Below are 24,613 nucleotides of genomic sequence, written 5' to 3' on the forward strand. Positions count from 1 at the left end.
GGCAAAGAGGAGGCAAACAAACAAGGAATGTGAATTTCAATGCAGTCAGGCACACAAAGATAGCACACAGTAAGCATCCTGATTTCTGAATACTAAATAAAATAGCAACAGATCCTCGCCTAGTTGAATTCATTCCTAACAGCTCTGCATATATTTTAAATGACGCTTTCAATCTGAATAGCATTTCAATAGATATAAACCAGCCGGCCTTTTACATCAAAAAGTAAATTCCTTGTCAGCATAACAAAGTCCTGCTGACTTTGAGCCTCCTATATTTTGTGCATAATGCATGCGTGGGGTTGTGAATGGAGCTAATTGCACTGGAATGTGTTGGTATCCTAAAATATTCTATCTTCCGAGCAATGACGAGAATTATAACACCCATGATGTCCCGCCTTAAGCACAGGCCTTTCAGAACCAAGCAGAGGGCCACTGAACATTGCAGGGGTTGGAGTGGGTTGAATTTTGGGTAGAAGACTATTAGATTCTTTTCTGCTTGCAGACCGATCCCAATCAAGTCAGTTGCATTCATCGAATTCTGCCTCAGCACCTAGATCCCTTAAACTCCCTTCTGGCCTGACAATTCTATGAGTCTATGACTAGTTTGCAGGTGACCATTTTGAGATCCGGTCTCCACAAACTCTGCTATTCGGTATTCATGGTGTGCAGCTGCTCATCTGCAGGTACGTCTACACAGCCACCGGAAGGTGTCATTTACAGCTCGGGCAGATGGACATGTGCCAGCTCTGCGCGAGGTTCCACGCTAAACACTGCAGCGTGGCCCCAGTGGCATGGGCAGCTGCCCTGGCTAGCCACGTGAACACCACCTCATCTGCCACCCTGGATACGTGCTTGGGTGGCTAGCCCGAGCCACTGCCCCGGCTGCAGTGCCCACGCTGTTATTTAGATGCTAGCTCGAGCGGAACTACTGCGGGTACATCGACCTGAACTGCGAATCGCCTGCCAACTGCAGGGTAGATGCAACCTAAGTTACACGGGGCCGTGCCTGGATTGAGGACGTCAATGGGAGTTAAACACATGCTTAAATGTTTGACTGGGCTGGGGCCTAAGGGACTGGAATGCTTTAGCTAGGAGAGTACGCAGCAGCAGAGGTGCCGTATGCCGTTGCCGGTGACCAATCACTTATGCTACAATCGGATTCACAAATATCTTTCCCATATGTGGAGGCTGAGAAGAAATTCCCCCCCAGGGCAGATGGCAGAGACCTTGGGGAGTTTCACCTTCCTCTGCAGTGTGTGGGTTTGGGTCTCTTGCTGGGATTATCTGGGCGTCTCTCACTTAATCGGTTCTCCTGAGGGCTGTAATCCTTCGGTCTAATTCTGGTTGTTGGGTTTGGTGTGCAGGTGCTGTTGATGGTCTGTGCCATACAGGAGGTCAGACTGCATGACGTGGGGTCCCTTCTAGCCTTAAACTCTATGATCCATTGTCATTGCTGGAATACTAGTGAATAATCATCCCTACCAGCAATTGAAGTGACGTGACCTCAGGTCTTGGGTTCACCATTCTGACTAAAGGCCAATTCCATTGTTCCTAGGATTTGAAGTCGTATCATTCACTACAGCCAGCCCACACTAACACAGTATGGTATACACCCATTCCTGAAACGGGCACCGTGTCCCTAAACTCACAGTGAAGCGGAACAGGACTTTTTACCATTAGACACAATAAGCCAGATCCTCCGCAGCGGGTGTAAATCTATTGTGATCAACAAGGCCATGCTGATGTATGCCAGCTCAGGATTCGGCCCATTTGGTTATCCTACTGAAACCTCCTTCAATGAGATTGTTGAATTAAAATTAAAACCAAGAAGCTGGTCTGGGTTTTTTCCAATAGTCTTACTTTATTAGATATCACACAAAGAGAGAAGAGGTTTGTACCTGCATGCAGCGGAAGACTGGAGAGTATTTCTAGGTTCTGTGTTACATTTCTCTTTCATTACTGGTAAACTGACATTTTGCTGTAAAATTACTGCATGCTAGTTAGAACGCAAACATCAGTAGACAAGGCTCCTGCACCATTCCCAAGCCAGGTGTGCATGCTTTATTTACAAAGGCAAAAACTAGGTCAGGTCACAAATCGCCAACACAAAAATCAGAAACGGGTGAGAAATGGAAACATTTAATTTGACTTACGCAATACTCAGAAAGTGGTATCAGCAATGGAAAAAATTTTGAATAAGTATATGACTTGAACATAACTTCTTCAAAAGTAAAGCAGACCGAGTCGGGACTGTTAAGAGAGGTGATGGTAAGAAGTTGCCAGGTAAAGTCAATCTTTGTTTAATTGTTCTGTGTGTATATATGTATATACACAAAGAAGGCTTTACTGCCATTATCTTTTGAAGAAATTGCTTAGTAGTTTTTTTTGGGGGGAGGGGTCCCCAAGAATTAACATCTCCATCCAAACTTTGCTCCTTGACACATCAGGATTAGCTAAATTATGATGTCAATTGTGTAATAGAACATTACAGCATAGGACACTGCTACACCCAGGGCCGCCTGGGGGGGGGGCGGCAAGTGGGGCAATTTGCCCCGGGCCCCGCAGGGGCCCCCACGAGAGTTTTTCGGGGCCCCTGGAGCGGGGTCCTTCACTCACTCTAGGGGCCCTGGAAAACTCTTGTGGGGCCCGGGCCCCCAGAGCGTCTTCCGCTCCGGGTCTTCGGCGGCAATTCGGCAGCGGAGGATCCTTCTGCCCCAGGACCTGCCACCAAAGTGCCCTGAAGACCCGTGGCGGGGGGGTCCTTCCGCCCTGGGACCTGCCGCTGAAGCGCCAGGTCTTCAGCGGCAATTCGGCAGCAGGGGCTCCCCGCCGCCGAAGACCCCAGGCCCCCTGAATCCTCTGGGCGGCCCTGGCTAGACCTATAAATACTGTGAGCCCAATTTCCCCACTCAGCATCGAAGGTGGTCAGTTCTGAATTGGTAGAGTCTAATGCAGATTATTTGGATGTCTATGACAAGGTAAATACTCAAATTAATGCCCCACAATAAGCATCCAAGTTTGAAAATTAAGCCTTGTTTGCAAACCACTTTTTATATACTTAGCATAAAAAGGCAAATTTATATAAAACCTCTGGAAAATAGGGAGGGGATGATAGATTTGGCAAAAAAGGGATTTAGATTTAAGAAAAGACTGTGGGCACTTTAGACGTGTATGCTCAAATGTACCACTCGGAAAGGTACTGAAAATGGGGGAGGGAAGGCAGAAATAGACCAGAAAAGCAAAACAGGTAGAATTGACAATTTTAGTTTGGATTCTCAGTATAGATCAGCTACTATGGACATAATTTATTTGGACTTTGTACGTAGTTGAGAAGTGCAATACACGAAGGAAGGATGGAGGGACATTTTCAAAGTACCCAACCCCCATTAAACTTTCAGGGGGCACCTAACTGCCCTTGTGAATATCCCTCTAAGTTCCTTGAGTGAAGAAATAAATGAATATAAGATATAGAAGACACTCAGGCATGGGAAAAATATGGGATGGAAGGAAGGAGCAGTCTTCACCGGCCAGGGGAAGTTAAAAGGATCAGTACGAGGGTTTGCATCAGTTTTGTTCACTTTATGTCTCAGTGGCCTAAGAGAACAGCCTTGTAGAGGATAATGAGATGCTAACTTTTGCATAACAAAGGTTAGCAAGACAGAGCCAAAAGCAGTGGTCTAAAGGACAAAGGCAATAACATCTCACTTGACTGCAGTAGTCTAGGGGCAGAGAAGGGTTAGCGCTTTATGGAATTCTGTGCAGAGAAATGTAAGGTAATGTGGCTAGGAACCAAGGACATGAAACAGAAATATGTCCTTAATTTAAAAAAAGAAAAATCAGCGTCTGAAAAGCACAGATCTACAGGTAGCAGGGGATAAAAAGAACATCTTCAGGTTACTTGGCAGCAACACTGCAGAGAGGCACAGAGGTACTGAACTCGAATTGCAAAGAAATTAAGCTAAATGTGCATAATGGGTTAGCGAGATCACAAGGGAGTATGGGGAACTGCTCTCATCACCCTAATATAAAAAAAAGTCTATTCTAGCAATGGAGACAATGCAGCCAGGGCTGGCCATAAAGAAACAGAGACTGGAGAATCTGCGGCCATGACCCTGCGTGATGCAATCGCCGCTGGCTTCAAGGATCAGCTATTCTGAATGGCCAGATAAGCTGACCTTGTGTAGCGCTATGGAAATAAGGCTTAAGCCTCAGGGAGATACAAAGTTTCTCAATGGGGGACACAACATCAGAGCTGGTTTTAAACAAACAAATTTAGGGAGGGCACTAAGGTCTCATTCAGGAAAGCTCCTAAGCATGTGCCTAATTTTAAGCACATGCTTAAAGTTGAAGACAGTGGATTTAAGCAAGTGCTTCAGAGCTTTCCTGACACAGGGCCTAGAAAAAACTGGGCAGAATTTCTTCACCCAATTATAGAGAAAAATAAATACGTCTCAATGGGAACTAGGTTAATATTTGGAGAGAAATGTTTCAGGGCTGTGGCAGGAACTCTGATCTCAAGAGTTCCTCTGCAAAACGTGCTTTTAAGAGAGCTGGCGTGAACTATTTCTGAGATCTCACACATTTCTAAATCAGTTTTAGTGTCCCAGAGCAACGACTCATGTCCCAGGCCTGAGTCTCTGTTACCTTGTACTGTGTCTTGGCAGTCACACTAGTGCAAAATGCCTAGGCAGCCGGTACACAAACACTAGTGTTTTACGCCCTCTTAGCACGGCGTAAATGAGGACACGAGGTGCAGAACAGCAAAGAATCAGGCCCTCTGCTTTCAACTGGTCCCACTGGCTGAAAGAGGCTCTCGGACTTGAGGGTTTCTATTCTGCATCACAGCGGCACCAGCTTGGAGTTGCCGGGTATTCCAGCTACTTGCAATGAATGGCCATTCACAACCCAGACTTCACTGGGGATCAGGGGCTGCCTTCCTGGATTCCTCTGTCCTTAAAGCAGCTTTGACTTCTGAACCCCACTGACGTGTTCAAAAGGAGTTGAGAAAGCAGCAATATAGATGCACACCGAAGAGTGAGTCTAACCCGGGGAAAGGAAGAGGGTGGAGCGATTACTGTATTGCATTCAAAACACTGAACCCCTCCCGCCCCAGGCCAAATTGCTCTGAAATAAACTAGGAAGGGTGTCTCAGTGTGGGGCATTGGATCTAAGATGCTGAAAATAAATGTACCAATGTCGAGAAAAATTCCCTTGTCTCCATCCCTTCAAACCAGAGCTGACAGGCCCTCAATAATCATCAGTGCTGGGTCAAGCAGAAGAGGCTGATAGAAATGTGATCATATTCCCCAGACATTTGGATTGTACAATCAGAAGCACATCTGCAAAAGGTGTCCCATCTGGGGAAAGATTGTGAGCATTTCCCTATGCTGCCTTACAAATCTTCTCGACGCTGCGGTCTTGCCTTTTACTGGCCACCCCGGCATCAAGTGTGCGCTTTAATGACCGTGGGGCAATTTCCTGTGGAAGTCTGTCTACTCCCAAAGAAGGCTTCAAACGTGCACTGTTCTAGCCTGAAACATTTTGGTCATAGTAAACCAGTCCGGCAGTTTAACTGTAAACCCTAGAGTAAAGTCAGGTTCCTCCATTACCACGTTCAGGAAGGCTTTCCACCCCCACCCCTCCCCAAAGGGGCTGATGCAGGGGTCTCCAAGAAGCTGGGTCCCTTGTCCAGAAGGAACCTTTGCAGGTGGTTCAAGTGGTTTCTGGCTCAAGGCATGAGTTTCCAGGCAACAGAACTGGGGCTTCAGCAAGAAGCCCTGAAAACCGAGCTCTCCAGAATGAAGAAAGAGCCTGTAAGGATTGTTGAGGAGATGCTCTGCAGCAAGATGCTATCCCTTGTGTTTTGCTATATCTTGCAGAGCCTGGTCAAGGTGATTACCCGCAGCAAAAAAGGAGAGAGAAACTTGCCTGCCTGAAACAGCCTGACTATCCATTCTGCCAGGAAGGCGCACCGTGCGCTGGAAGGCTGTTCTGCCATTGCATTATGAGCCGTAGTTTGTTTTTACACTGGACAAAGGGAAGTCCTGCACTACATCAAGGAAGAAACCCTGCAGCCAGGAACTGACAGGCTGCTGTCCCTCTCCTGAGCCCAGCACAGGCAGAAAATGTGGCATCCAGGAACTTCCACGGGGCAGTTACCAAATACACAGGGCAGCTGATCCGATACCCGGTGAGGTCGCTGGGAGTCTTTCCATTGAGGTCAAAGGACACTGATAAGCCTCAAGGTCTGTGTATGGGCACGGCTCCCCCTGGACGTGAGTGGCAGCTCTTGTGAAGGAGATTTGATTGAGACGAGGACAGGATTCATTCGCACTGGGAATGGCCTGGTCTCCTTTGGTGCATGCCAGAGAGAAATCTGAGGAAAGGAAGTTAGCAGGGCTCCTATACATTTCAATGGACCCTCCCTCACACAAGTGTCCAGGTAGATTCAGCTCAGAGAGGCTGGGCCCGGCCTGTATGCCCTGTTCAGTACACCAGTCACCTCAGGGGGCAGACGGCACTACCATCTAGAAAAGGGAAGAAGGGCTGAATAGACATGCAAGTTCCTTAGCCAAAAACCCAGCTCCGAGTCCCCCAGCCTTGGGAAAGGTCAGGATGTAACCTTCACATTGTGGGCCCAACTCCAATGCTCTGGGCTGACCTGAATGAACAATAAAATGCCTGCCACACGGACCCACCCGCTCTAAGGCAGAGAAAAGACTAGCCCTCTGAAATCACAGCTGGGGGAGGAGGGGCAGTCAGAGGGGGAAGGGAAACGAAAGATGGCACCATAAACATTAGCATTGCCATCTGCCTGTCGAAAGAGGGGAGGGGACGTGCACCAGGTCTGGATGTGATCCCTTATCAAATCAATGGTGCAACAGTCCACTGCTGTGAGGTGGCAGTGGTTTGGCCCAGAACAACAGCATCCTGCAGTGTTGTGCGGATGGGTGGTCTGAGGGAGCAGAAAGCCTTTGTTGGTTTTAATCAGAACAATGCAAACAATACTGAGCTTTATTCACCTGGGAGAGAGAGAGAGAGAGAGAGAAAACTCATCTTGATTTTATCCCATGGACATTTAAATGATCACAGGAGCCAGCACTCCCTGGAACACTATACACCTGTGTTCTACGAGCGGAAAAGAATCACACTGCACAAGAGGACAAGAAACAATCCACAAACTAAAACAGCAGCTCAGGAGACATGCGCGGGGCCCACGATCTGGCGATGCGTTAGGAGTGAGGTTATTCAGTTGAGCAATGCACTTCCTTCACTGGCAGGGACTGCCCCCCCGGTCTCAAGGCTCTAAAAGAAACGGCGAGTAAAGAAAGCTAAGGACTCCAGGTAGGAGAATTACTAGCCTATAGTTTCTTCTGTATAAAAGCACATCACAGGAATACAGTACGGTGACAGCCCATTGAAACCTTCATGCGGGATAGAGGGTTGGATTTTCCCCCCTGTCTGTGAAGTTAAAGCTTTATAAAAAGATGTTCATTGCAAATGACTAGTACTATTAAATGCCACTGAAAAAAGCCAAGAATAAGAAAATAACGCATCAAAATAAAGAATTCAAGGACACTGAGGTACAGCTCAGTTCAGAATACACCACACGACACCACCACCGTAGCAGAGAGGAGTGCAGCAGCCTGCAAAGAGGCTTGGGATGACAGCCTGAACCAAGGTCTTTAGGTTTTGTTTAGCATGCTAAGTTTGTAGCTGAGCGACCATATAGTCCAGGGGTACTTACTGTACTAATCTTGACATTGCTATGCTTGAAGGTTGTACAAAACAGCAGAGGGATCAGACTGGCATCAAAAAGATCAATATCGATTCAAGAGCTTGTCTACGCTCCTTTTGTTGATATGAAATAAAATACCCACAAACAATAAATGTAGCACAGATTGAAGCAAATGTTTCTTTTGTGCAATAATAAAAGGAAACCCACCAGAAAACTGAAGTTGGAAGACCACTAACTGTCCCAGATAATTTCATTAAGTACTGTATTTTAAAAGGAAAACAAATACTTAAACACATCAACTCCTTAGGAAATGTTTTCCCATCTGCAGATGGTAAAATGAACATTTATCAAATTATTATGAAACAGAAAATACTGTCTCAAGAGAGCTTAACAAATTCAGCCCCCAAAATAGATGTATTTGCTAGGTTATGTAGCCATATTCAGTGGAATGGGAGGTGGTCACAAGTCTAAGACAAGGAAGGATTCCTATAGTAAGAGCATGTGCAGGTTCCTAGTTCCAAAATTAATTGTGTCTGAAACAAACTAAAACTCAGATCTGGTGTTTCCAAAATGACCATGCAGAAGGTGGCTCTCTATCTCAGTTATTTATTTAAATGCCATAATACTCAGTGTCCTTTCTGTGAAAACTCAAAAGGATTTACCACCCCGTTTGCTAGCTCTGTACACTGCAAAAATGTTCCCTTTGGAAAAGAAGCCAAATACCTAGTACTCTCCGGATTATATCAGTGGAAATGCAGTTACTAAGTTATGTCTATAACCAAACCCAGCGCAGAACAAACAGCCTTTTGCTTATTGCAACTGAGGTATTGATATCAAATGAACTGAACTGTCCGACGCTGCTCCCTCACCACATGCTGAAAACAATAATAGGGTAGGTTCACTGACTGTGCATCCCAATGGACAGAACTGATGTTAAAAGTATTTCAGTTGGCGAAGAGAAAAATGAGAAGAGTGGAAAGAGACATGCAGAGATAAAAATAAACGCACTCGGGTTAGTGAGGACAGAACAATGAGCACCCAAGTGAAACACCACCTCAAGAACAAATATCGTCAACAAACAGAATAGGAAGCAATATTATGATGCAGGTTAGACTGGTGAGAAATGAAGACAAATGAAAATCCTCAGTGTGTGGCTATTGCTTGACAAAATCATACATCAGAATGATGCACTAGTCAGAAATGGATGTGAACACACAAGATCCAGGTTGGTCTTTGGGATGAGAATGGTGAACAGAGGATGCTGGCGTCAAGGAGACAGGGCAGCAGAACGTTCCTGGGATCCAAAGAGACGTAGGCGAGGCGTGTAGCATCGGCTTCGGAAGACGGACATTGGGAATCTACTGTGACTTGGCTGAGGATGTGGACTTCAGAGAGACTTGTGCTGGGGACCTTAATCGCTTGCAACGTGGTTCTCGTTTTGTAAAGTGTGCCAGCGTTCAATTTTCTTATCCTTATTCTTCAGACACTCGTACCAGTGTTTCAAACGCTCCCCCTTGGCGGTGATGCCCAGCTGACATCCGCCTGGAGGAAAGAAGCAGGCAGGATAGTCAAAGAAGACACCAGGGTTCCAATTACCCATCTCCATGGTGCCACTTTTTTCTGTATTTCTTTTTTTCCTCCCCAGTTTAAAATTTCATGTGAATTTTATGCTGGCAAAAGGCCTCAGACTGACAAGCTCCGGAGACTGGGGTCTTCTAATCAGCACAAAATAGAGGCAGCACCACGGACAACCAAAACTCGTCTAAAATGGAGCCCCAGTGGGAGACCCTCACCCCACCCCTCCACACAGGACAGCCTGGACAGCAGGGCAGGTTTAGACCCTAGGAGTTCTGAATAGCCTAACACGAAATATTTAGTTTTTCAAACCATGTTCTCATCCTACAACCCCTCCTCTTATTAGTGTTGGCTTAACCCAGCGGAAGTAGTGTGGCATGGGAGATCCAGATGCACATTAGAGTACCCTGCAGCTGTAGCTGGAGAAGTTCTTCCTGTGGCGCGATCCTGCTGGGATACAAGAGCCACATACACAGGTTCAGCTACTTTGATATTTATGTACAGGGTGCAGAAGAAGAGGGGCAGGTTGATAGCCACGCCCATATTGGGGGGGTCTAGCACCACTATTGATACCACCTTCCCCTTCCTTCAAGCGACTGGGCTCCAGCTCCTCCCTGCTCAATGCACATGGCTGAGAGCAGAGCTGTCTAGGCGCCTGCCCGTCTGCAGAAAGGCCACAATCTGGCCTGAAGTTTCCCTGCTCCCCAGGTTACTCTGACCTAGAGCCGGCCACCAAGTGAGAGTTCGAAAAAGGTGCCAACCAAAAAAAGGGGTCAAATGGGCAAATTTTATAAAATCAGCCCAGAGCAGAATCCGCTCGTGAGCCCAGGTCCTCTATACAATGGTGCAACATGAGGAGTCGCAACTGAATCACCGGACCTGCTGCCCACGAGGTCCTACTTCAGTGCTTAAAATGGAACTGATTTGTATTTCAGAGCACTGAAGAGGAGCTAAGGACAGGGGAGTCATTTAAAATCACCGAACACTTCAAATACAGAGAGAGCACTTTGTGGCAGAGAGACTGCAGCCACGCTCCGATAAGCCCAACCCATTCTTAGCACCCTCCCCGCCAAAGTGCCTGCAGTTTTTAATCACACCCAGCACCTTGGTCACTTCCAGATTCCAAAGTAGAGCCGGCCAACTGTCAGCAAGCCTTTGCCTCTTCCCTCTGACCTGGCGCTGTGTGTGACCTCAGAGTGACTGTAGGGAAACACCCTGTTCCCATCAATCAGCAGAGAGTAGACAGACCTGTAACTCACCGATATAATCGTTAGATTTGCCAATATCATAATCCCAGACCGATATGTCCAGTGATTTCTTGGCCAGATCGCTGTGTTTTATGTCATAGAAAAACTCCTGGAAAGCACACAAAGTATTAAAATTACACCAAAACCCCAGAAGAATCTAAGGAAGCATTACATTCTAAAGCTTATTGTGCACACTGAATTTAAAAGACCCTCACAGAGATTTAATAAAATGCTAGCAAATAATCATACTCTGCTCTTTGACCGTGGCTCATATCCTTGGATCTAAATGCACTTACATGGCAAGTTCCCCCCTTATAACTATCATAAGCATTTCCAAGGCCCCTATCAAGGGGACATCTAGGCCGCGGCGAGGTGCAAGGATTGTCCATTTTACAGACTGGCCAACTCCAGAGCCAGAGGTGAACTCTGGCCTGATTCTCTGTGGTGCTGAGCTATGGGTGCTCACCACCTCTGAAAAATCAGTGGGGCCAAGATTTCCCTCCCAGGAGTCTGGACTGCCAGTCTCCTGCTCTGACCACTATGCCACCCTGTGAGTCATTTTGCCAGTCGCACAGTAGCAAAGCCTCCTCAATCCAAGGCTCGAATGGCGGGAACTTGCTCTTCCCTTCAGCGCAATCTCCAGATATAGCGAAGGATCAGTCATGGGGGACCTGCATTCGCCCTTTGCTCCTGAGTTGAGCCTCGCTTCAAACAGCTCCCCGAGGAGCACTACTGTTCATACTGCCTTTTTAAAGCCACTGGAGAAACTGCAGACCAGTCACACAACCCAGCCCTGAAAGGTGTGGGGTGCTCCCGATTCTCCTGGATGCCAACGGGGATCGAGGATGCAAAGTACTTCACAGGATCAAGCCCTTGGTAGGGGAAAATGTCTTACAAGGAGCTTGTGTGTCATCGCTGGGGTTTTTTATAATAATAATCCATACGTTTCAGAGACGTTTTAACCATGGTCCTTTCCAGCAGCAGGAGAGTATGGTGAGAAGAGGTCTGACCTAGGGGACAGCAGTCAGTTCCTGGCCAATGTCATCTGAGCAATCTTCATTTACAATGCACTCCTTCCCAGGAGTTTCGAGCATTTGGAAGCTAGTTATGAAACTGATCACACCCCAAAAGCTTTCCAGCTAGGGACAACATAACCCCTGCTTCTCACTTAGCCCAAATTGTATTGTAGGTTATACTGGAGCCTCTGATTCGGTCAATGCAGAGATCTCAGCATGTACTTGTGGTGTAGAATCATGATTAGTTAGATCAGTCGCTCTTTCATAGAGGGGGAGACGACACTGAATTATTGAGATTGATCTAGCATGTATATTTCTCCCTGATCAAGGAGATAAGGCCAAAATATCAAACGCTTCAATTAGGCTGCCCAGATTCCTGACTCTCAGAAACACAGGACTAGAAGGGATCTCGATAGGTCATCTAGTCCAGTCCCCTGCACTCATGGCAGGACTAAGTATTATCTAGACCATCCCTGACAGGTGATTGTCTAACCTGCTCTTGAAATCTCCAATGATGGAGATTCCACAACCTCCCTAGGCAATTTATTCCAGTGCTTAACCACCCTGACAGTTAGGAAGTTTTTCCTAATGTCCAACCTAAATCTCCCTTGCTGCAATTTAAGCCCATTGCTTCTTGTCCTATACTCACAGGTTAAGAAAAACAATATTTCTCCCTCCTCCTTGTAACAACCTTTTATGTACTTGAAAACTGTTCTCATGTCCCCTCTCAGTCTTCTCTTTTCCAGACTAAACAAACCCAATTTTTCAACCTTCCCTCATAGGTCATGTTTTCTAGACCTTTAATCATTTTTGTTGCTCATCTCTGGACTTTCTCCAATTTGTCCAAATCTTTCCTGAAATGTGCGCCCAGAACTGGACACAATACTTCAGTCGAGGCCTAATCAGTGTGGAGTAGAGCAGAAGAATTACTGCTCGTGTCTTGCTTACAACACTCCTGCTAATACATCCCAGAATGATGTTTGATTTTTTTGCAACAGCGTTACACTGTTGACTCATATTTAACTTGTGATCCACTATGACCCCCAGATCCGTTTCCGCAGTACTCCTTCCTAGGAGGTCATTTCCCATTTTGTCTGTGTGCAACTGATTGTTCCTTCCTAAGTGCAGTACTTTGCATTTGTCCTTATTGAATTTCATCCTATTTATTTCAGACCATTTCTCCAGTTTGCCCAGAACATTTTGAATTATAATCCTCTCCTCCATAGGTGGTGATTAACTTTGTACTCATTTATTTCAGAAATATCTCTGAACAGTTTGAAGACAGAAATGGCAATGCCTTGTGTTTCACACGCACAAAGAATTAATAGTTTGTCCCATGTAAAAAAAATGGATCCATCCTTACCTCATTAAACTCGGGATTCAAGGTCTTCCTTTTAATCTGCGTCTTATGCTTGGCCTTTTTCCCCATGTCAGGTTTCAGCCAACTAGGAGCAACATAAAAGCAGTTTAGAAGTGAAGTGAATGAACAGAGCCAGCTTGCAAGCTAAAGAAAAAGGAGTTTCTGGACTGGAAGAACAATAGCTGAGGAAGTTAAAACTTAATCAGAATCACAAAATGAGTAAAAAACCTGTTTCCGATCATCAGGTTAAAGTCTAAGACTAGAATGATTCACTTGGCGCTGGTTACTGAATTCAGCATAAATCTCTGTATATAGATGCACTGTTGGTACTTAGATTAGAAAGCCTAGAATCATGCTAAATCCGAATAGCTAGCGCCCCTCTCACTTGGATCGGTTGTAGAACGAGCGTGTAGAAGAGATCGCACTGAGGCAGTTTATTTGTAACTTGCTCCACAATTTTCTCACAAGGCACCTCGATGGAAAATTGCAATGGTCAAAGAAATGGCCAGAGGAGTGTTAAAATGCCCAAGGGACTAAACTGGAAATACACGTACAACTCGAAAAGGGCTTCACTGTTGCTAGTGAGGGCTACAAGTGTGGAGAGGCTGAAATAATCATGACATTGACAAGTAGTAGACCAGTTGGTTATTATATGATGTCAAACCACTTTTAACCTCCCTGGCGAGCTATTCCATTGTGCCTCTGTTCCTGAGAATTTCAAGAGTGCACAAACGCAAACTAGTCTAGAGAGACTTGAAAAAAAAAAACCAACTACTACTAATAATCAATTAGCATTTAATGAAGCACAGACTAGCATACTGAATTCATTTTACTTATAAGTATGGAAACAATTAGCTGTTTTAACAGTCCAGTCCAAACTCAATGCTCAATTGTACAGTTTGTGTTAATTAAATCTTTGTTTAAATTACCTTTGAAAGTAAAAATCTCAGTGTTCTATTTGTTGAGCATGAGAGAGAATAAAGCACGACATCAGAGGAAAAACATTCAACTTTGTTGAACAGCAAACAAGACTTGCAGATCGCTATGGGCAGGGGTTATCAGTGTTTTTAATTTCATTTTTTAGGGGGAAAGTGTTCTTGTTGGAAGGGGAGAAAGGAAATGGAAAACGACCAGGGGAAAAAAAATATATGTGATGTAGATGTAGAGGGAATTCAAGCCTGAAAGGATAACTGGAATATCTATTCTGGATTAAGAGTTTCAGATTAAAATTTGCCCAGTTTACAAACTGATTACATGTCATTTGACTTTGCATTGAGCGGAGAATGTGAACAACAAACTGTGTTCTTCCTGCCTCTTGCAGTGTCACATGTAACTGAGTTATTGTTAAAAAAACGCATATTTCCAGATGCAGTGAGGCATCACCACCATGAAGTGCAGTAAAGGCCAGCCTGGCTCTGCTCATGGCAAGGGCATGGGACAGGTTGGAATCTGGGCAGCAGGGATGAACAGCAAATCTCGTATGCACTACCATGCCCCGCTCCAATGGCAAGATTGTTTTGTGTATTATACCACACGATTATCAAGACTTCAATCACAATGGGTCAGCTACTGAGGGCCTGATTCTCCACTCTGCTACAGCCGTTTTACACCGGTGTGTCTTGAGGAGTGAAGAATCAGAACCTGAGTTTGGAATCACTCTGGAATGCACATGGAAAAGGCACATCAGAAGCCCACGTAATGTGTATGTATTTGCGCCGTGTGAATGGCAGCATGCCTCATTGCAATCCCGAAGAGCCTGCAATTACAGTTCACCTGACAATGTCATTGGTTTTGCATGAAGCTGGATAGAATCCATTTTACCCTTCCACTGTTGTATGGGCTTTTCAGCGATAATGCCAGTTAAACCGCATTTCGGGCAGTGAAATTCATGGAGCAGGTACATTACAGAATTAGAAGCCATCGTGTTTCACTGAGTTATTCCTCTGACAATGACCAGGCTTTAAGGTAACCCCCCTTGCACACACTCCATCATTGAGTTTGCTCCCCGCGCGATGGCACAACAAACACTTCAGAACTTTTGGGCTCCAACTTACAGTTTAACGAAAGGATCCGAGTATCCATTGGCATCCATGGCAGCTAAATGGACACAACGGACAATGCCAACAATCAGGCCTCCCTGCTGGGTGCTGTACATGAGGGACACGAGGATCTTTCCTCGTTCTTCCACATCACCACCACGGTCTACCTACAAGAGGAAGCCAGAGGAGTGAGTGGGGACTGGGATAAGAGAGACCAGAAACAGACCCACACGGGAATACTGGAGCCAGGGACTCACCATAATCCATTGTGCAGGAAAGAGGAAATGACTAAGGGAAAAGCTTGAAAAGGGACCACGAGAGATGACAAAAGAAGGCAAGGAAGTGTTTGAGCACAGGGACCTACTTGCTGAAGGTGACCAATACAATGTGCAGAAGCCACGCCCAGTTATTAGGATTCTATTTTTTATATTCGATAAGGATTGAAAAGGTTTGTATGTGTCAGGTTACTTGGCAGACCCCGTTCAATGGTTTGCAAGAAAGTTGTAGCTGGTTTCGCTTTGTCCGGGGGTCACACGTGGCACCTGTTAGTCTCAGGTTCAGGTTGGAATGAACCTACAATCTGAAAGGGCCTTGGCAAGCAGATGCTCTGAAGGCAGAACGGGGAGAGAGATCACACGTGTAACATTTCCACCTCCCACTTGGCACTTCGGCAGCTCCTTCTACAACCATTAACTAACCCTCCCCTCTTGTCACGCAGAGTCTGAAACGGCTCATGGGAAAAATGCCCGAGTCCTCCAGGCCTGCAAAGAAGTCAAAGAAACTCACCTCCACTATTAGCATTAGCACCACGACTAGACATTTGAGCTGGCACTAGAGAGATACGCACATCCCCCCCAACTGGTAGCATGATGGGTTCCCCCGTGAGAGACCTGGGCTCAGGGATGACCTTGGGATCCCACACCCCAACTGGCTCTATACTGGGGGCATCAGGAGAGCAATTCTGTTACTCACTCAAGAGGCCGATCACAGGGAAGCGGTGCACTCTCAGGGTACGTCTACACGACAATCAGAGACGGGATTGCAGCACGTGTAGCTATACCCAAGATAGCGTGACTCTAGCTAGCGCGAGTACCAATAGCAGTAAAGCTGCGGCAGCGCGGTATGTGCAAGCTCACCCAGGACCCTGGCTACGTACTCCGGCGGGAATCCACGCTGCCGGGGCTTGACTGCTATCCGCACTCGAGCTAGCTAGCTTACAGAGAGCGGATATGTCGGCAAACACACCTCCATCTGCAGCGCCATCATACCTAGAGCCTGACTCTCGCTATGGCCCTGCGCAGGTGACCTGCATAATAAGCAGCTGCTGAGAGGCTCTGGAAGTGGGATTATAAAACAAAAAAGCGATCAGTCACTAGTGGCACCAAAAGGATCGAAAACGGGGCCTCTCGCCCCTTAGCTAAGGATGCCCTTTGAAAGCAAAGCCAGAGGAGCAGAGCAGCACAGCATCTTACCTCCTCTTCATACAGCGCCATCCCACGAGAGGAGCCGGTTGTTCCAGCCCGCTTCATCTTGGAATAGAAACAAAGAGAGATTCCCTTTAATAACTCCACAGGCAGAGAGAGACCTCTCCCTACAGAGACAATATTCATGCACACACCCAACAGGTCAAACTCAGCCACGGTGCCCCACTCACTGACCTCGGGGGTGGAGGGGGGTGAATTTGTCCCACACACCTACAGGCTCTTCAGCGAGTGATGTGACTTCTGTCCACCCATCGAACTTTAAGAGTTTCTTTAGTCCTATTTTCCGATGGCCAGAGCCATAGATCTTAATCTATTCCACGCACACAGGAGTGCAATCTTTTCCCCAGCCACGTACTCAATCATCTCACCTAAGCTCCCGTCTGGAAAATTGTGGTAGGATACTGGATGGCAGGGCACTCTTGTCAGGAGAGCTACAGGCCACCGAACTATTTAAAGCAGCTTGTGGGCATCCATATGAGTTATTTCTAGGGAAGGAAGCCACCCATATTCCACTTCACCCCCAAAGCTGTACACAGGAGCAGGCAATATGCTACTCGCTCATGGGGTCAGTCCTTTAAAACTAGAGAAGGAATCCTAGATAAAGAGTTGGACAGGAACACCGCATAGGCTGGTCAGACAGGTTCCGGCTAGAACTATTGGTGATCTTACCTCAGCGATTGGCCTAGTTTTCCTTGTTTAAAGCCTGTGAGCAAAAATCTGCTCTCAATCCTAAAATAGTGATCTCAGCTCCGTTACGCTGCTCTTCCTACATTTACAGAACTGTCTCTGGGAGACCAGAGTACGAGAGTCAGCATGCATATCCAAGAGCAGAGTTTTGCCCTTTGTCCACATCACAGGATGTTTTTGGGGTGCAGGGGGGATAATATCTTATCAATTAGACTTGTGCTAGTCCATGGAACAGAGTGCCCCGTGCACTGAAGAACTGTCCTATCACACCAACAGGCTAGGTAGTGCTTGGACCAGATTCTGATCTCCATGACGGCCTACAATAAAGTTACTTCATATTTATACTGCCGCAACTGAGACCAGAAACTAACTCCAAGGTTCTGAACACCTTCACAGAGACCGTCACTTTCACAGATCACATAGCCACTCAGGAGTCTCAAATTCACTGTCACTCCAAAGTCCATTAAATGCTACTTTTATATCGAGCACCAGAAGTAATGACAACATAGCAAAACTTCACGAGACTTACCGGTATTACTCTCTCCAAGCAGATGTTGAAGTTCTTTTTCTGGTTGGATTTGAGTTTCTTCAAAGAAACTCGAGTTTCACCAATAAATTCATTGTGGCCAAATTTGTCTTCATCACACACTGAGATCCTGAATTGAACAAGAAAAAGGACCTAATATTGAATGGGCTGGAGCATTTCCCAGCTCAGACTCTGTGGAGTAATGTAGACCGCAAACCCTAAAAATCTCACATCTAAGATACCTGCGAAATCAAGCAGCCTCGATTTAACTTCTGACCAGAGCTGGTTGGAAAACAGAATTTCCATTCCTCAAGAAATTCTGACATTTTTAAATTTGTTCCAATTCAGAGCAAAAAGCCAAAATTTTGAAATTTCCTGCAGAACGGAAATTCTGAAAAACGCCACTTCAGAACCACTGAAATATTTTGCTAGAATAATGTGAAACTATCTAGTTTCAATAAGGTAACATTTCATTTTGATGTCAAAATAGAATATAAAATATTTAATATTAAATAGACAATATATTATTTAAATTATAATAGTACACAAGTTTAAAGGAAATAAAACATGATGAAATGAAACATTTTGACATTATCTAAACAATTTGTTAAGACTTTCTTCCATCAAAAATTTCAACTAAAATCGACACCTCCCCAGGCAATGTTGTGGTTTTGATTAAGCTGCATTTTCCGATGGAAAACTGTTCCTTCGTACATTTTTCATCCAGCTCTACTTCTGCCCAATTTCTTAAAGGGGTGCAAAGGTAGCTAACTTTAAGTGCTGCTACAGGGAATGACACTCACCCCTGTGCAGAAGACACACATAGTTCCCCATCACAGTGCACTTTCATAGAATCAGAGAAAATTAGGGTTGGAAGAGACCTCAGGAGGTCATCTAGTGCAACCCCCTGCTCAAAGCAGGACCAATCCCCAACTAAATCATCCCAGCCAGCACCTTAAAAACCTCTAAGGAAGGAGTTTCCACCACCTCCCTAGGTAACCCATTCCAGTGCTTCACCACCCTCCTAATTAAATAGTTTTTCCTAATATCCAACCTAGACCTCCCCCACTGCAACTTGAGACCATTGCTCCTTGTTCTGTCTTCTGCCACCACTGAGAACAGCCGAAATCCAGCCTCTTTGGAACCCCACTTCAGGTAGTTGAAGGCTGCTATCAAATCCCCCCTCACTCTTCTCTTCTGTAGATTAAATAAGCCAAGTTCCCTCAGCCTCTCCTCGTAAGCCATGTGCTCCAGCCCCCTAATCATTTTCATTGCCCTCCGCTGGACTCTTTCCAATTTGTCCACATTCTTTCAGTAGTGGGGGGGACCAAAACTGGACGCACTACTCCAGTTGTGGCCTCACTAGTGCTGAATAGAGAGGAATAATCACTTCCCTCGACCTGCTGGCAATGCTCCTACTAATACAGCCCAATATGCCGTTAGCCTTCTTGGCAACAAGGGCACCCTGCTGACTCATATCCAGCTTCTCGTCCACTGTAATCCCCAGTGTAAGACCCTGGGATTTTGTCTTCAACTTGCCTGAGTGTTTTCCTTTGCATATCTTCGTCCGTAATGCCATGATACACCAGCGTCTCATTCCACATGGGGTTGCGAGTGTTGCGCAGAGTCTTGGTCCTCAATTTGTTTGACTGTTGGGTTTCAAAAATTAAAACAAAGAACTAATCACATACACTGTCTGCAGCCTAAAATGGTCCCGGGTCAACCGTTATGCAAACGGTGGGTCAATCCTGTGACCTTTCCTCACATGAGCAGCCCCATGGTTCCCCCGTATTTGACTTCATTGGAGGCCACTCACCCAAGCAAAGTATTACAGCCTAACATTTTTAATTTTTTTTAAATAATGTCTGTAAACCAAAATTGCCAAACTAGTCTCATTGAAGAGTCAAACGCCAATCCTCATTATTTGACCCAGATGCACATGGCTTCTTCTTCTAAAGGAAGTTGAGGTGTTTACCATGCCATGGCAGTTTAGAAGATCAGGCACAGCCCACTGGAAAATGGACTTTGTGGCCTAAAATAAATGAAAAGCCTAAGAAGCTGGAACTTTCTTGCCTCCCTCTCACTTGTTCATATTTACTTACTATCGGCCAATTCAGCCCTTGTACAAACAGAAAATTAACTGATTCCCAAGTTAGTAAAGTCTTGGCTTCTGCATCTCTTGTGCCACGTGGGAAAATTATTCCTACTAATCGAGATTCCACATCTAGCTGCGATTCTCTGCTTGGCAAGATTAGTAGCCTCCTTCCACTGTTGCGAAGTAGAAAGATACACCATAGATTGGATAAACAGAGGCACCTAAAGCTAACAACAAGAACCCAGATGCTTCTAACTGGAGAATTTTTTCCCAATGTATGAGAAAAAGGATGAGAAAGGAAGACTAGCCCATAGACTTCTCAGATCTTGCACTAGGGATGGATTCTGTCCACTGTATTTTGTGGTTGTGCTGGAATGTTTCTTTTGTTTGAGATCAGATGGCTCAAACACCAAAAGTGCATAAAGTGTAAACTACAAACTTTTTATTAACATTATTTTGAAAGAGGTTGGCACCTCAGTCATTTCCTTTGAGTATAATTCAGCCAGAGAGAGAGAAAAAAATCTTTGAATCCCCACAGGAAACAGAAGAGACATTTGTTAGGCAATGGGCCAACAATGTTCATTTCTTCCTAGAAGTTTTCTCCACTGAATTCAATTCAGCTGGTCCTGGGCGCAAGAGTTTACAGAGCTTCCTTTGATGAGGAAACTAATTGGTGCATTTACTCACTTGGTGGATTTTTTTCACAGCTCTAATTAGAACACGCAAAACCTTCAAAGTAAAATTGATCTTTCAGACTCCAGTAATAATTAGATTTTGTGTCAGATGTTTTGCGTTGCATTAACAATGTCACCTTCTCTGAAGCTTCTCTGTGCTCATTAACTAGGTATTCGTCTTTCGAGATGTTCTGTACGCTGCTCGCTTCCGCAAGGCTGCTGTGAAACATGCAAAACCGAAGGCAAAACGAAAAGACACCCTCTCTCTCAGAAATCAGGGAACACTCATCCATTAACAAAGACCACCAGGCTGAGCTATTCCTCTCCCTATTCACCAGTGTCCTATTCATTTCCATCCAAAATTAAGGAGGTATTGATATCCTTACAATAATAAGCACTTTGCTCCACTAATAGCAGAAGTGACTTCAGTGGGACAAAGGGCGAGGTTCTATTTAACAGTAATGAGGGCATTAGAAGCCAGTCATCAGGTGGAGGAGGAGCCTGCTTGGTACATGGGGTGTAAATAACACAATCAATCCAATTAATCTTAATGTGCAAAAGGAGAAAAAAAAAAGACTAGAGCTGACTCTGAGACAAAGAAAAATCCAGATCCAGATTGGGAGGAACCAGTCAGAGATAACAGCTGCAGAAGCAGCCAATGCAGAGGGTACTGCTGTAAACTCTCCAGGGCAGAGACAATCTGCTGTTCTGTGTTAGTACAGGGCCTGCCACCATGGGCCCCGCTCTTGGTGGGTCCTTAGGCCTCACCGCAATTAACATGATTAAAAAATAATCAGATTCAAACTTCTCCAACACAACAAGTGTTCTCAGCTCTGGGGTTTTAGTTCAGCCCGTTGAGCCAATCCCATCTGTTTGCATCCAGATATGAACATCAGCGGTGTCAAGGGGTGTTCAGATCGGTCGTCTCATGGTTGGACCCCAGAAAGCATCTTTTTGCTGAACGTTAGTGAGCAGCCATTGCACAGGAAATATCCTAGTAGGCCTGTGTGAGTTCTTGAGAGTGTCAGGGAATAGCGGAACATTTAGTGCAGTTCATCTCTACTGAGTTACTGTAGGTTTCACACTTCTGATTTTCCAGGACCTACATCACAGTGTCTACAATCACCATTCATCCTAAGAGATGCAGGCGTCAGGAAGGTTGCTTGGCCCAAGACTTCATTTTCTTGAGCAGGTCACGTACTGTATAACAGCAAGGAGCAACTGTGTACCGAAATCAGAGGGGAGAGACCAAGGCAATCTTCCGAATAACAACAGAGCGGCTGCCTTTGCGAACTGCTCTCGTTCCTTCCACGCTATTGTTGTTTTCAGTTAAAAAGTATCAATACTCAGGATTAACGCAGCATTGTAGGTTTTTCTCTCCATGTGGAATATTTTTAGGCCTGTGAGCTGAGATTTTGAAAGAAGCCTAGAGGATTTGAATGTCAAGCTCCTATTAATTTTAATGGGAATTAACCATCTCAGTCCTTTGGAAAATCACTACTATAAAGCAGTACTGTCATATTTTTGTTCACAGTTTCAATGTAACAGAGTTAAGAAAATGAATTGATAGATATTTACCTTACTGGCTCCCGGCAATAGGTGCAACTTTACATAAGGATCAGCTAAACCATTGGAGTCCATTGGTTTTAAGCCCTAAAAGAGAATGAAGGGGGTTAGCCATCTTTAAATACAAGGGGGAGAAGGATTTAGCAATAGTTTATTACGAAATATAAATTAATAAAGGGAACGGAAGGTATGTGCTGGATAAAGCAAGGCTCTTTGTTCTGAATAAGTGGAAAGCCCGATATCCAGTCCCAACACTGAACCAACACTGTGAATTCAGCTTCTAAATATCAGAGCAATGCTACTTTCCGCTATAGACTTGGTCACGTTGTGTTTGAGTCTTGTGCGACCTAACGGACAGATCTGCATTATCCCCAGCCAGCTTCCAAACTCACATTCAAGAAGCAAAGGTTTGCCTCCATGTCTTCATCCCCTACAAAAGGGAACGAAGAGCTAGCCCAAAATGACACCGCTGGAGCAGCATGTTTAGCACAAAGAGGAGAGACCTCCTTCATCCAGAAAGTCATTCCTGAACACGTAAGAGGATGGAGCTCTTCCAGAGAGAGCGAATGAATGGGAAGCTGGGACACAATAGGAGATGAGGCATGTTCAGAGGTGCACGTTGGCATTTTCAAAGTGGAAAATGCTGCACACTTCACTACCACCAGCACATCTACGCACTGGAATTACCAGCCTTCTCTACAGGACAGCGGTAGCAGGAATTCGAGCATTCAATGGCATTCACCCTACAGAACTGGTGAAATCTGAACATCAGTTTCCCCTCAGGCCTGCAGGATCCCCAATTACCTTCAGCGGGACCGACCAGAGTTCTACGCAGGGAGGAGAATCAGGCTTCAGGACTTTACCTGTTTCTCAAGGCACTAGGGATGCAAGTCCATCCTATGGCCTCACCACAAACTACTGAAACACAGTTGGCTGCAGCAGAAAGCACTTGGACCTACATTTTCCCACATGACTAGAGATTTTGGGTGCCCACGTCAAGGCACCTTAAAAGGGGCCTGATCATCTAGAAATGCTGAGAACCCTCTGGAAATCAGACCTATTTAAGGTAGGTACCCAAAATCACTAGTGGCTTTGGCAAATTTAGGCTTTTGTCTATAGGACTGCCTCCGAGTTAACCGGGGTATTCGCCTTTGTCAGGTGTTTCGGTTTGAGATGTTCACTGCTATGGGAAATCAGACCGTGTTTGTCAGATCTGAGGTTTGGGGAATTTTCACTGCAGAGCGCAGCCCGTTCCCATCAGGCAATCTGGAGAAATGGCAGCCTGTACTTTGGGTAGCCTGACGTCACCTGCTCTAACCAGATACGATATGAGTGCTGCGGGCGCACGGGCAGCCAGGTACGTTATCTGTGAATGTCAGCGGGCGGTGGGGTTACCTAGCGACAGTAACAAATTCTGGATTCAGGCCTGAATCTGTGCTGTTAAATTCAGAGCTTTTGTGGACTTCTCTGCTTTGCGATTTTAACAGGAGTGAAAGAGTTTTAGGCCCGAGTCAGACATTGCTCACAGTGCTGGAGCTTGGGGTTTCACTGCACATACGCTCAATGGCAGCTAAACGTTGTTGATTTTGCCTGATAGCGAGAACAGAAATGGCAGGTCGACTGAATCATTACAAACAGGAATCATGGAAATAAAGGGCCGACGTCTTAACTTGTCTGCTGCCGTCTCTGCAAGCCCGTTCAGTTCTGAGAGCCAGGTACTAATGACTGTTGCAGGTGGTTAAAGGAGATGGAATGAACTACCCCGATTATTTTCAGCGTAACTCAAGTAACTGTCCTGGTTACCGTTGCTATAATCAACCCGCTGCACATGGGCAGACGTAACCCCGATAACCCCATGAGATGACTGTGGGAAATCAATTAACCTGAGCAAGCTGGTGGGAAATTACAGCGCACTCAGCTCTCGGATGCACTCCTATCCAGAACACGCATCGGCACGCTCAGGCATAGGTTGCCGCCAGCTAGGCTCAGGTCAAACATGTGATGCCAGCTCCTGGCACGTGGCCTCTGAAGCCAGCTCAAGTCTCCATTATCTGCTCAACTGCTGCAAAAAATAATCACCTCCTCTCGTCCATCTCCTAACGACATTCCCCAGCAAAGGGATTCCAGTTCAGAGACACGTCACACTGGAAATTGCCTATTCAAGGACCTGCGGCTTCGCTATCCTGCCTACCCAAGTCTACTGCAGCAGATTCATGCGAGGGAATGATGAATGATGAAACCCACGTTGTAACTTGCTGTGTCCAGGGACAGACTGTTTTTGGAGGAGAGCGCTCAGCAGGAGAGTTTGCTACCACTAGCCATCAGACTGAGCCCGTGCCTTGCTACCTTTCAGGGCCCGATACAAGACCCTCCCATCTGCCTTTTCCTGTGTGGCAGAACAGGAGCTCACGTATGCCTCCGACACTGGAAAAAACTACTTCTGCCACTTTTAGAGACAGCAGAGGTTTCTGAGATGTTCCCTACACTTGGAATGGGGAATCTCTCTAGAACGAGTAGGCGCGCTAGCGCTGGAAGGACGCTTAGACGTGCCCAATGCAGCCCTAACGCCTCGCAAGTCTGCAGCGAGATGGAAGGACAGAGAATCC

The 24,613-nt window shown here is 45.7% G+C and overlaps 1 protein-coding gene across 6 annotated transcripts in view; it reads right to left on the reverse strand.

The window, feature by feature from the left end:
- Positions 1–2,809: 2,809 nt before the first annotated feature.
- The window catches only part of RPH3A (rabphilin 3A), a 114,992-nt gene continuing 93,188 nt past the window's right edge, over positions 2,810–24,613 (reverse strand). For all 6 annotated transcript variants that reach the window (XM_034791334.1, XM_034791329.1, XM_034791335.1 and 3 more), the window contains 8 exons: positions 22,020–22,094; positions 19,212–19,321; positions 17,676–17,802; positions 16,448–16,504; positions 14,991–15,142; positions 12,940–13,021; positions 10,573–10,669; positions 2,810–9,280 (listed from right to left, as the gene is read on the reverse strand). In XM_034791334.1, the coding sequence (XP_034647225.1) occupies positions 9,150–9,280; positions 10,573–10,669; positions 12,940–13,021; positions 14,991–15,142; positions 16,448–16,504; positions 17,676–17,802; positions 19,212–19,321; positions 22,020–22,094 (831 nt within the window). In that variant the 3' untranslated portion in view covers positions 2,810–9,149. The remainder of the gene's footprint in view (positions 9,281–10,572; positions 10,670–12,939; positions 13,022–14,990; positions 15,143–16,447; positions 16,505–17,675; positions 17,803–19,211; positions 19,322–22,019; positions 22,095–24,613) is intronic.

This window comes from Trachemys scripta, chromosome 15 (assembly GCF_013100865.1).
Source record: "Trachemys scripta elegans isolate TJP31775 chromosome 15, CAS_Tse_1.0, whole genome shotgun sequence".
NCBI classification, from domain to species: Eukaryota; Metazoa; Chordata; order Testudines; family Emydidae; genus Trachemys; species Trachemys scripta.